Consider the following 13028-nt stretch of genomic DNA (forward strand, 5'->3'; position numbering starts at 1 on the left):
TGTTGGTGAGTTGTATGAGGTATTTATATATTTTGGATATTAACCCCTTATCAGATATGTGATTTCCAAATATCTTCTCCCAATTGTTAGGTTGCCTTTTCATTTTATTGATAGTTTCCTTTGCTGTGCAGAAGCTTTTAGTTTGATGTAGTCCCGTTTGTTTGTTTTTTCTTTTGTTTGCCTTCCCTGATGAGCCATGGTATTCAGAAAGATACTACTGGGCTGGCCCCATGGCTTAGCGGTTAAGTGCGCGTGCTCCGCTGCTGGGGGCCCGGGTTCGGATCCCGGGCGCGCACCGATGCACCGCTTCTCCGGCCATGCTGAGGCCACGTCCCACGTACAGCAACTAGAAGGATGTGCAGCTATGACATACAGCTATCTACTGGGGCTTTGGGGGAAAAAAATAAATAAATAAAATTATAAAAAAAAAAAAAGAAAGATACTACTAAGACCGATATTGAAGAGCATATGCCTGTGTTTTCTTCTAGAATTTTTATAGTTTCAGGTCTTACATTCAAGTCTTCAGTCCATTTTGAGTAATTTTTCTATATGGTAAGATAATGGTCTACTTTCATTCTTTTACATGTGTCTGTCCAGTTTTCCAAGCATCATTTATTGAAGAGACTTTCCTTTCTCTGTTGTATGTTCTTGGCTCACTTGTTGAAAATTAGCTATCCATAGGTGCATAGATTTATTTCTGGGCTCTCAGTTCTGTTCCATTGATATGTGTGCCTGTTTTTGTGCCAGTACCTCGCTGTTTTGATTACTATAGCTTTGTAGTATATTTTGAAATCAGGGAGGGTGATACCTCCAACTTTGTTCTTTTTTCTTAGGATTTCTTTGGCTATTTGGGGTCTTTTATTGTTCCGTATAAATTTTAGGATTCTTTGTTCTATTTCCGTGGAAAATGTTGTTGGGACTTTGTTGAGATTGCATTGTGTGCAATCTTTGTAGATTGCTTTACGAAGTGTGGACATTTTGACATGTTAACTCTTCCAATCCATGAGCTCAGAATATCTTTTTTGTGTGTGTGTGAGGAAGATCAGCCCTGAGCTAATATCTAGCAATCCTCCTCTTTTTTGCTAAGGACGACTGGCCCTGGGCCAACATCTGTTCCCATCTTCTCCACTTTACATGGGACGCCGCCACAGAATGGCCTGACAAGTGGTGCGTCGGTGCACACCCGAGATCCGAACCGGTGAACCCTGGGCCGCCGAAGCAGAGCGTGCACACTTAACCACTTGCGCCACCGGGCTGGCCCCGAGCACAGAATATCTTTCCATTTCTTTGTCTTCTTCAATTTCTTTCAACAGTGTTTTTTAGTTTTCAGTGTACAGGTCTTGTACCTCTTTGGTTAAATTTATTCCTAGATATTTTATTCTTTTTGTTGTGATTGTAAATGGGATTGTATTCTTAAGTTCTCTTTCTGCTATTTTGTTGTTAGTGTATAGAAATGCAACTGATTTTTGTATGTTGATTTTGTACCCTGTAACTTTACTGTATTTGTTTATTATTTCTGATAGTTTTTTGGTGGATTCTTTAGGGTTTTCTGTATATAAAATCATGTCATCTGCAAATAGTGACAGTTTTACTTCTTCCTTTCCAATTTGGGTCCCTTTTATTTCTTTTTATTGCCTGATTGCTCTGACTAGGACTCCAATACTGTGTTTAAGAAGAGTGGTGAAAGTGGGCATGCTTGTCTGGTTTCTGTCCTTAAAGGGATAGCTTTTGGTTTTTCACCATTGAGTATGATGTTGGCTGTGAGTTTGTCATATATTTCCTTTATTATGTTGAGGTACTTTCCTTCTATACCCATTTTATTCTGAGTTTTTATCATAAATGGATGCTGTATCTTGTTAAATGCTTTCTCTGCTTCTATTGAGATGATCGTGTGACTTTTGTTCTTTTTTTGTTAATGTGGTGTATCATGCTGATTATTTGCAGATGTTGAACCATCCTTGCATCCCTGGAATAAATCCCACTTGATCGAGGTGTATGATCCTTTTGATGTATTGTATTCGATTTGCTAGTATTTTGTTGAGGATTTTTGCATCTATGTTCATCAGTGATATTGGCCTGTAGTTTTCCTTTTTTGTGTTGTCCTTGTCTGGTTTTGGTCTCAGGGTAATGTTGACCTCGTAGAATGAATTAGGAAGCATCTCCTCCTCATCAACTTTTTGGAAGACTTTGAGAAGGGTAAGTATTAAGTCTTCTCTGAAGGTTTGGTGGAATTCACTGGGAAGCTGTCTGGTTCTGGGCTTTTGTTTTTTGGGAGGTTTTTGATTACTATTTCATTCTCCTTACTAGTGATCAGTCTATTCAGATTCTCTTTTTTTTTCTTCTTCAGTTTTGGAAAGTTTTATGATTCTAAGAATTTATCCATTTCTTCCAGACTATCCAGTTTGTTGGTGTATAGCTTTTCATAGTATTCTCTTATAATCCTTTGTATTTCAGTGATGTCCATTGTAATTTCTCCTCTTTCATTTCTTATTTATTTGAGCCTTCTCTCTTTTTTCTTGGTGAGTCTTCCAGAGGTTTGTTAATTTTGTTTATATTTTCAGAGAACCAGCTCTTAGTTTCATTGATTTTTTTTCTATTGTTTTTTTTTTAGTCTCTGTTTCATTTATTTCCACTCTGATTTTTATTATTTCTTTCCTTCTTCTCATTTTGGGCTTTGTTCTTCTTTTTCTAGTTCCTTTAGGTGTATTGTTAGGGATTGTTTATTCAAGATTTTTCTTGTTTGTTCAAATAGGCCTCTGTTGCTATAAAATTCCCTCTTACTACCACTTGCTGTATCTCATAAATTTTGATATGTTGTATTTTTGTTTTCATTTGTCTCCAGGTATTTTTTGATTTCTGTGTTGACCCAATTGTTGTCAGTAGCATTTTGTTTCATCTCCACATACTTGTGGCTTTTCCAGTTTTTTTCTTGTAGTTGATTTCTAGTTTCATACTGTTGTGGTCAGAAAAGATGCTTGGCATTATTTCAGTCTTCTTAAATTTATTGAGACTTGTTTTGTGGCCTAATATGTGATCTATCCTAGAGAATGTTCCATGTGCATTCAAAAAGAATGTGTATTCTGCAGTTTTTGGATGGAATGTTCTGTATATATCTACCAAGTCCGCCTATCTAATGTGTCATTTAAGGCCAATGTTTCCTTATTGATTTTCTGCTTGGGTTATCTATCCATTGATGTAAGTGGAGTGTTAAAGTTCCCTGTTATTATTGTGTTACTATCAATTTTTTGTTTTATGTCTGTTAATAATTGCTTTATGTATTTAGGTGCTCCTATGTTGGGTGCATAGATATTTACATGTGTTATGTCCTCTTGTTGGATTGTTCCCTTGATCATTAAGTAGTGCCCTTCTTTGTCTCTTGTTACAGTTTTTGTTTTAAAGTCTATTTTGTCTGTTATAAATATTGCTGCCCCCAGCTTTCTTTTCATTTCCATTTGCATGGAGTATCTTTTTCCATCCCTTCACTTTCAGTTTGTGAGTGTCTTTAGGTCTGAAGTGTGTCTCTTCTATGCAGCATATATATGGGTCTTGTTTTTGTATCCATTCAGCTACCCTATGTCTTTTGATTGGAGCATTTAGTCTTATTGACATTTAAAGTAGCTATTGGTAAGTATGTACTTATTGCCATTTTGTTACTTTTTTTCTGGGTGTTTTAGTAGTTCTTCCCTGTTCCTTTCTTCTCTTGCTTTCTTGCTTTGTGATTTGATGGTTTTCTTTAGTATTATGTTTGGGTTCCTTTCTCTTTATTTTTTGTGTATTTATTATAGGTTTCTGGTTTGTGATTACCATGAGGTTCATATATAGTAACCTATGAAAATAATCTATATTAAGTTAATGGTCTCTTAAATTTGACCTCCTACTAAAAACTCTAAACTTTTACTCCCCCTACATACATTTTATGTTTTTGATATCATATTTTACCTCCTTTTTGTGTGTGTGTGTATTCCTTAACCTCTTATCATGGAGATAGATATTTTTAGTACTTTTGTTGTTTGACCTTCATGCTGGCTTTATAGGTGGTTGATCCACTACCTTTACTGTATATTTGCCTTGACCAGTGATTGCTTGTCTTTGATAATTTTCTTATTCCTATTTGTGGTCTTTTCTTTTCCACTTAAGTAAGTCCTCTTACCATTTCTTGTAAGGCCGGTTTTTGTGGTGATAAACTCCTATAGTTTTTGCTTATCTGGAAAACTCTTTTATCTCTTCTTCCATTCTGAATGATAACCTTGCCAGGTAGAGTATTCTTGGCTGCAGGTTTTTTCCCTTTCAGCACTTGGAATATATCGTACCACTCCCTTCTAGCCTGTAAGTTTTCTGCTGAGAAGTCAGCTGATAGGTAGCCTTATGGGGTTTCCTTTGTATGTAACTTGTTGCATTTCTCTTGCGGCTTTTAGGATTCTCTCTTTATCTTTAATTCTTGACACACTTTAATTATACTGTGTCTCGGTGTGGGCCCCTTTGGGTTCATCTTCTTTGGTGCTCTCTGTGCTTCCCGTACCTGGATGTCTGTTTCCTTCCTTAGGTTAAGGAAGTTTTCAGCTATTATCTCTTCAAGTAGGTTCTCTGCCCCTTTGTTTCTCTCTTCTCCTGCTGGGACATCTATAATATGGATGTTAGTGTGCTTAATGTTGTCCCAGAGGTCCCCTTAGACTGTCCTTGTTCTTTTTAATTCTTTTTTCTTTTGCTAGTTCAGCTTGGGTGATTTCCTCTTTGCTTTCATCCAGATCAGTGATTTGTTCTTTTTTGTCGTCTACTGTGCTGTTTATTCCCTCTAGTGAAGTTTTCCATTTTTGTATTCTTCATTTCTGATTGGATCTTTTTTATATTTTCCAGTTCTTAGTTGAAGTTCTCACTGCGTTCATCTATTATTCTCCCAAGATCAGTGAGCATCCTTATGACTATTATTTTGTACTTTTTATCAGGCAGATTATCTCTGTTTCATTTAGTTCTTTTTCTGAGGATTTGTCTCGTTTCCTTATTTGGCATATATTCCTTTGTCTTCTCATTTTGCCAACTTCTCTGTGTTTATCTATGTATTAGATAGATCAGCTACGTCTCTCAATCTTGGAGATGTGGCCTTAAGTAAGTCATCCCTTTTATGGGGCCTAGCAGGGTGCTTACCTCTTGTCACCCATTCCAAATATTCCAGGAGTGTCCCCTGTATGCACTCTGTGTGCCCTTCTGTTGTGGTGGGGCTGCTCTTGCGATAGGTGCATGGCTAGGCTAGGCTAGGCTGGCCCCTGGGCCAGCTGGTTGTAGTGCTCAGCCATGTGCAGCTGCTATGGTTGCTTTTTGGGTGGGGCAAGCCCCAGCAGGGCTGGCTGCAAGTTAGGCTTTTAAGCGAGTTAGGCTCCCAGTGTGGCTGGTTGCTAGTCTTGGGCTCACCATTGCTGCAGGCCTCAGGCGCAGCTCTCTGCAGCATGCAGCTGTTGTTGGCTCGCTCAGAAGTGCAGATGGATGGGTCTGGCCCCAGGGAAGGCAGTGCACAATCATTTTAGGCGTTGGAATGTGAGGCAGATCCCCTGTGTGGCTGTTTGAAATGGCCCAGAGGCACAAGTCTGCTGTGGCTGACATGCCCCACTGCCGATGGGCCCACAGCACCTCGCCAACATTGGCCCAGCTACATGTACCTCCTGCCAGGGTGGACTCACTCCATTTTTATCCATTTATTCAGCCTCTCCATTTTTATTCATTCTTCTCCTTATATCTTCTACAACTCTCAAACCTAACTAGGATTATTGACTTCATACTGCTGGTATATTAGCTGTGGTGATATTTTTGGATTCCATTGCTGGGATTTAAAGGTCTGGTAGGGCAGGCTTATAGCAAATTCTAAAATGTAGTTCTGGTAACCTTATCTCAAATAGCATATGCTTAGCCATCCTTCCAAATCCTGATTTATTTGCTAAGGCTTTTTTCTACCCACTTGAGTTCTTCGTCCATATTATATTACTAACGTCTTAGATTTACACGTTTTTTTATGTGTAGTATTAATTTTATTTTCACAATAATTTAATCCATACAGGCCAGCCACTGATTCTATTTTCATTCCTAACTTCAAGTCCAAATTGATTTTTTCCTAAATCATAGAGATAAATATTTTTGAAAAGAGTATTATAAAAGATAGACTTGAGGACTTTGAAACTGCCATTATAAGCGCTTTATCAAATTAATTTGGGGCTGCCCTCAAAATAAGTTGGCTGTGTTGCTTAGGCATGTGCTTCTCTTTAGCCATAGCCTTATTAATTATCATCTGGAGCTATTGAGAATTCTCAGTGAAATGAGAATTAAGCCTGAGTTTTTATGCTTAGAATATTATTATGTAAAGACTATTTAGATGCATTTAATTGGTTTTTCTTGCGTCACTTATTAAAGAGAATTAGATCTATATATTCAAAGAAATACTATTGTTTCCTAATAAATATCAGTATACTCACGTGTGATTACATCCTGGGATAGTTTTTTTCTTGAGAATTATGATTGAATTCACAATTGCTTTTTTATTTTAAACAGCTTTCCAGGAATATATATAATGTCCAAAATGAGGACAAGAACTGCTACAGATAGTTGCCTAGTTGGTAGAACTACATATGACTTATAAAAGAATAAGATTACCTTTCTTATATCTCTTCCGGAATCAGAAGAATCATTATAACAGGGATGTTCTTAAACATAGGAGCAAGAATTTCAGTGTTTCCTGTATCATTAATCTCCATATTCTTTTGATCGTGTATCCCCACTACTTAAAAAAAACACAAAAAACCGTAAACAACAAAACACTTGGAGGTTGAATCTCTAATACAGGAATATTTATTTATTTGTGAATTGTATGCATATAGTGCTCAACTACTATATTATATACAGTATAGTTTAGTGGTTAAGAAAGTGGAATGTGATGTTAGAGTTTAAATCCTGCCTCTATCAATGTGAAGTTGGTGAAGGCACTGAAAAACAAACAAGCAAAAAACAACGTCCAACTGTCATGCTTCAGTTTCTCCACTTGTAAAATGGAGCAATAGTTTTATCTACTTTACTGGATTATTGTGAAGGCTGAGTTAATGACTTTGCTTAGAATAGTGCCTTGTACATGATAAGTGCTTCATAAATGTTATCTGTTATCTATTATTAATAATAAAATGTACTCAAAAATAGAAGTTAATGAATGAGATTAAAAATGTCTGTAAACCAGTTATAAGATTTTCTTCTTATACTTTGATGGATGGTAGTAATCACTGCCTACTTTGGAGACCTGATCTAGGTAGTCTTGTACTAGCAGCTTTGGCAATTAAAACATGGTCTTTTTAGTTGCAGTTAAACAAACAAACAAAATTTTATTTCATGACATTCAATCTGTGATATACCTGATGTCTTAAAATGTTACTGTCAAGATTTAGGACATTCAAATAGATATTTAACTGTGAAGATGTAAAATAACATGAGTTAGGGGCCGGCCCGGTGGCGTAGTGGTTAAAACCAGTTTGCGCACTTTGCTTCAGTGGCCCGGAGTTCACGGGTTCAGATCCCAGGTGCCGACCTATGCACTGCTTATCAAGCCATGCTGTGGCAGGTGTCCCACATATAAAGTAGATGAAGATGGGCAAGGATGTTAGCCCAGGGCCAATCTTCCCCAGCAAAAAGAGGAGGATTGGCAACAGATGTTAGCTCAGGGCTAATCTTCCTCACAAAAAAATATATGTATATTTATATAAAAAAAATAGCAAGTTAAATTAAGCAAGAAACAAAATCATGCTGAAAGAATACGGAAGAGTATTTTAAAAGATTGTGCCATGCTAACAAATAGAACACTAGATAATTTTGAAATATAATCTCAATTTTAAAACAAAGTGAATTGTTTCTTCTCCTTTATTTTGGAAGACAATAATAGCCGTGGATTCATTCATTCAATAAATATTTAATGAATGTGTACTACGGCCAGGCATTTTTCCACTTGCAAGAGATACAGCATAGATTCTTGGATTAGTTTTGACTGTTTCAATATTCAAATCCCTAGCCATCATTTAGAATCCTTAAATAAATATAACAGGCTTTGAAAGTTCTTGGAAGGGAAGGATTCCCAGAATGCATGAGGTAATGTATCATTGCGGTACTTGGTTACTTTTAGCGCTCTAACACTTATTTAAATGTATTAACGTTCATGTTATTGTTTCAAAATAATTGATAAGAGAATTATTTTGTGCTCTTCCTCTTACTTATGTGACAGGAACTTTTTTGGCAAGGAGAAATGGGATTCTTTTTATTAAATCTTCTCAGTATAATGTGCTTGTGTTACAAAATATAGGTTGAACCTGTATTTCTATGGTCTAGATTTATTAGAAAATACTTTAACCACCTATCTCCATATAGAGCTGTCTCAGTTCTCGCTAATTCAGTTACATGAGTTGTTTTTCCTCTTCTCAGGTTCATTTTAACTTGCAGTTTACAAAACCAAATACATCACTAGGAGATGTTCAGTCAGGAACAACTGTTAGTATGGCTTGCTCAACTGACAAGGAAAAGTAAGTACTTGTTGACATAATTTTTTTTTTTTTTTTTTTGCTGAGGAAGAATCACCCTGAGCTAACATCTGTGGCCAATCTTCTTATTGTATGTGAGCTGCTGCCACAGCATGGCCACTAACAGATGAGTGGTGTGAGTCTGCACCCAGGAACCGAACCCGGTTTGCCGAAGCGGAGCGCACCAAACTTAACCACTAGGCCACCGGGGCTGGCCCATAATGTTTACGATTTTACAAGTCATCTTAAAGGATTTTATCAGTGCTTGAAAGCTACGATGCCCACTTGATTGTGATATTTTAGGTTGCTGATTAGTGGAATTTAAGTTGAATCACTTATAGCTATAAGAAAGAGGTTTCTCATATTTTTTTAAATTGCAGGAGACAGACATATAGTAAAATTGTATTTTTTAAGTGATTTTCCTAGATAACCAAAGATCACCCCTTTAAATATTCTTGGGCAAATAGATAGAAATCTTTTTAATTTCTCGTAGTTGCCTGTTTTGTTTTTGTTTTCCTGTAGGGCTATGTCTGTCTCTGGAGGCTCTCCATTTTTCTGAATTATTTCTTCCAGTGGAAAGTAATCTGAGAAACCAGCTAGAAATCTTTGGTAAATAACAGTAAAAAGGCTTATGAGATTGTCCCATAGCTAACATAAATAAGCTTTAATGCCAATTTGTGACTTCTGTTTTGCCTACTCAGAGATTCCTTGCCTATTTTTTAGATCTTAAACAGGTTTTGCATTGTGAAGTTTATTGAATCAGTGAGTTGTGGCTAAATTAAACAACTCATATATGCAAATTGGTCTCTCTGGGTTGGGTAGTCTTCATGTTTGTAATATTGTTTTCTTATCATTATGCTTCCTTATTTACTTAAAATTTAATGGCTTTAAGGCCTGTCTGCTGGCACTCGTCATGGGCTGTTACCATCCCAGTATATTGCAAACTAAATTACTGACATGTTTCAAAGAGGCTTCTTATGCCAGCTTTCTGGACTTTATTCATTGGCTTCTCTAAAATTGACACCAAGACTAGTATTAAAATAGTGTTTTTGAGTCTTCCTTTTTAAAAAAGGTCAGAATTCTTTGAAGTCCTGAAATGGATACATTTGTTATATTTAATCTCACACTTGTTCAAGAGGCAGAGCACCTGGAATTTATATTAATGGTAGAACACCATAATGTTTATATATTTAACTCCTTCATAGCAAGAGCTATGCTTCAAGAGCAATTTTACTTGAAGAAAATATGATGATCATGTTTATGGTACAAAATCAAACATAATCATGTGTCCATAAAATTAAGACTATTCGGGTATTTTGAGTTTTTTCTGTTGCAAATTGATTTATCTGTTGTCAGCTAGTGGCAATGGATATCAAAAATTAAAGAAAAAAAATTAAAATTGAAAAAAATACCTATTCAACTACTTAATTCTTTTCTGAAAATTGGGCAAAGACCATCATTTAATTTTAAGGATATAATGTCATTGTTTTGCAAGTCTTAATTTCTTGTTAAAAGTGTACTACTAGAGAAATTGTTAACACTGAACAGATTGAGAAACAAGGAATATAGTGGTAGAAGGGGGAAAAATACAGCTACAGAAATGCCCCCCCTTTTTTTCTTTTTTTTTCAAAATTTCATATTTGTATTCATCTGATTAGAATTCATTATTGTACAATGTATATTAATATTTAATAATGACAACTTTGAAGCACTACAAAATTTTGAAGAGCTTTTGGTCAAAGGAAAAAAATCTTATTTTAAATACAAGGTGAGAGAAATTATTAAATAATAATGATATTCTCAATGCATAAACATGTATATTTTTCTTCTATCATGTATCACTTATGTGCTATTCTTTAAAATTTTATAGTACTCATAGAATTTTCATTTCCCCCACATTCCTTATTCCGATTCTTAGAATTTTTAGTGTTATTTATTATGATTTACTCTTTACTGGGAAGAAGGGTACTTTGGCTTATGAATAGATAAATTATTTGCTTAAGAAATCAGTGAAGAATGTGATTTGTTTTGAACAAAGCTATAAATATAACTTAATTATATGTAGTATATGTATATAGATTAGATAAACCTTCAAAATTAACTACTAAAGAGAAAATAAAGCTTTGTTAAAATAAGTAAATAATTACTATTTTCTTTTTAAGTGGTGAAAATTTAGGGCTGGAATCCAAATATCTGAAGAAAAGGGAAGATAGCATTCCTTTACGTGGGCTCAGCCAAAATCTATTTAATAATCCAGGTGAGAAGACATTTCTGAAATGGATGTGTACACTGTGACTTAATTAAATGTATTATATAGACCGAAGTGAATATATATAATCTTTTTTTGTCCTCATTTGCAGACCATCAAAAAGATGGCACTTTAGGAGCATTACAGACATCTTCAAAATCCGCAGTGCTCCCGTCTACATCTTCAGCATATTTCCCCGGGCAATTACCAAACAGTTAATCTTAGTGTCATCTTTCATTTTTCTTTGAAATTTTAGGAATTCATGTGGTTTAAAAATATGGAAACAGCATAGATCAAATCTTAAACAAGTGAGTTTCAAAGTTTACTTGAGCTGCTGTTAGGTCCACATCCTTTAAGCACTGTGTTGTTGACGGCAGGTTAGAGGAGCAGATTCGTGCTTGGGGATTGGTAAAGATTCTGAGTAAAATGACACTTTTTAGACGGTGAACATGGTGATTTATGGAATAATATTATGAATTTTATTAATCTAATCCTTAGAAATTCTCATAAGTTCTAAGGAAAGAGTTGATCCTTACAAGGGACTTTCTAATCATATTGAATATCTGGGTAAATTAAAACCTGCTCAGACCTAGTAGTATGAAACCAAAGAATGCTATTAATTCATTTTATCGTTTTCATTGGTAAAATAAAAGTTTTAAATTTGCTGCGTGAGAATTACCAGGGAAAATGATTATCTCCTAAGGTATCTATATTATTGATATTTTCAGTAAAGGGAAAGTCCTAAAATTAGCTTAAATTACTGAATTAATCCTTCATAGCAAGTAAATATTTTCCTTGAAGCCTTTAAATTAACTATTGAATAAGTCTAGTAAGTAATTTTGATAAATATATTATAAAAATAATTTGGACAGTCTATTTACTTGACCAGATTGGGTATAAAGTGCTTTAGTCATTTGAGCTGCAAGGTTTGTAGGATTTTAATGCTTCCTGGAAGTCTACACTCATCGTTTTCCTCTTTTATTTCAATTTTATTAGTTATGCAATTAAATCTGTAATAGTGGAATTTTGTTTTAAAAATTGTACTATACAAAATCTTTACTAAAAGAGCATCATGAATATTCATTGTATGTTTGTTTATAATGTCAGAACGGGTTCATTTTGATGTTTGCTTAATAATGTAGACAAAATAATTAACTTGGAAGAAGTAGTTACAACTTTCTTTTCTTCTATAACTAAAAGTTTCAAGTAAGAATAGTTCCTTGGAAAAAACCAGGTGATTTAAAATAATTCACCCAGAATCATAGGGTCCCGTTGTTTTCTTATTGACAGCCATCCAGTACAGAATAGCATTCTCTTAAGAAACCTCTAAATCAGTTTTTGCTTGCCAAGATTGCTAATGCTCATGTGATATTTAAAAAATTATTTTCAAGGACCTTATTACATACATGAGGAAAGACATTTCAAGATACTAGTGACATACTGACATTATTGGGTTCCATGATAAGACAAAGAATCTTTGCTGATTTTTTTATGAAGCGACGACGTTGAGTCTTACGATACTTTGGAGCTCTGCTGGCAATTGCAAGCTGTCTTAAACTAAGGATCTAGTCTAAAAAATTTAGTAACTATTATTAGACTTTTTATATGCAGTTCTTTCCTCATTTAGATATATTAGTAAGAATACTTGGTTACAGTAACTTGAAAGCACTTACTAATCTGGAGAGAAGCCTCTTGGTGGTATTAGAATCTTTCTTGTACGTACTATGTAAAATATATAAAACACTGAGATGGGGTTTGGATGGGGTACATGACATACAGGTAGCTTTTTTTTTTTTAAATATAGCTATCCTTTTCTATATCTACACATGGAAAAATGGGAGAATTTCCAAAAGATAGGATAATTTTGATATAAACTTGCTGAAGATATTTTTTTGTATTAAATGTACATATACAAACTTCTGAGTGTGCTAATTCTTTGCTCTACCTCTTAAACTTTATTTGAAATTGTTTTGCAGTGTAAAATTGTACATGTGTTGATAATCAAAATGTTGCACTTAATGTATTTCTGTAAACTGTGTGAGCTTTGTTAATAAATTATTATTTTGGGAGTATGATATAAAAAGTATATAAAAACAGAAATAGGATTGACCTACAATATCTATGCTTAGAAAATTAAGTACTTCCAGTTGTTGTATGGACTACGTTTTCATTTCTTTCCTTTTGTCTTCCTACAAGAGTATTTTATAGTGAGGGAAGGGAAATGGATTCAAAGCTTTGATTTGTTA

General features: G+C 34.8%; 1 protein-coding gene across 1 annotated transcript in view; it reads left to right on the plus strand.

The window, feature by feature from the left end:
- The window catches only part of SASS6 (SAS-6 centriolar assembly protein), a 36763-nt gene extending 23912 nt beyond the window's left edge, over window positions 1-12851 (plus strand). Inside the window, exons 15-17 of the mRNA XM_004420783.3 lie at window positions 8440-8537; window positions 10697-10791; window positions 10895-12851. Coding sequence (XP_004420840.2) covers window positions 8440-8537; window positions 10697-10791; window positions 10895-11001 — 300 coding nt within the window. The 3' untranslated portion in view covers window positions 11002-12851. The remainder of the gene's footprint in view (window positions 1-8439; window positions 8538-10696; window positions 10792-10894) is intronic.
- The last annotated feature ends 177 nt before the right edge of the window (window positions 12852-13028 follow it).

This window comes from Ceratotherium simum, chromosome 2 (assembly GCF_057802395.1).
Source record: "Ceratotherium simum simum isolate JZ-2026a chromosome 2, ASM5780239v1, whole genome shotgun sequence".
NCBI classification, from domain to species: Eukaryota; Metazoa; Chordata; class Mammalia; order Perissodactyla; family Rhinocerotidae; genus Ceratotherium; species Ceratotherium simum.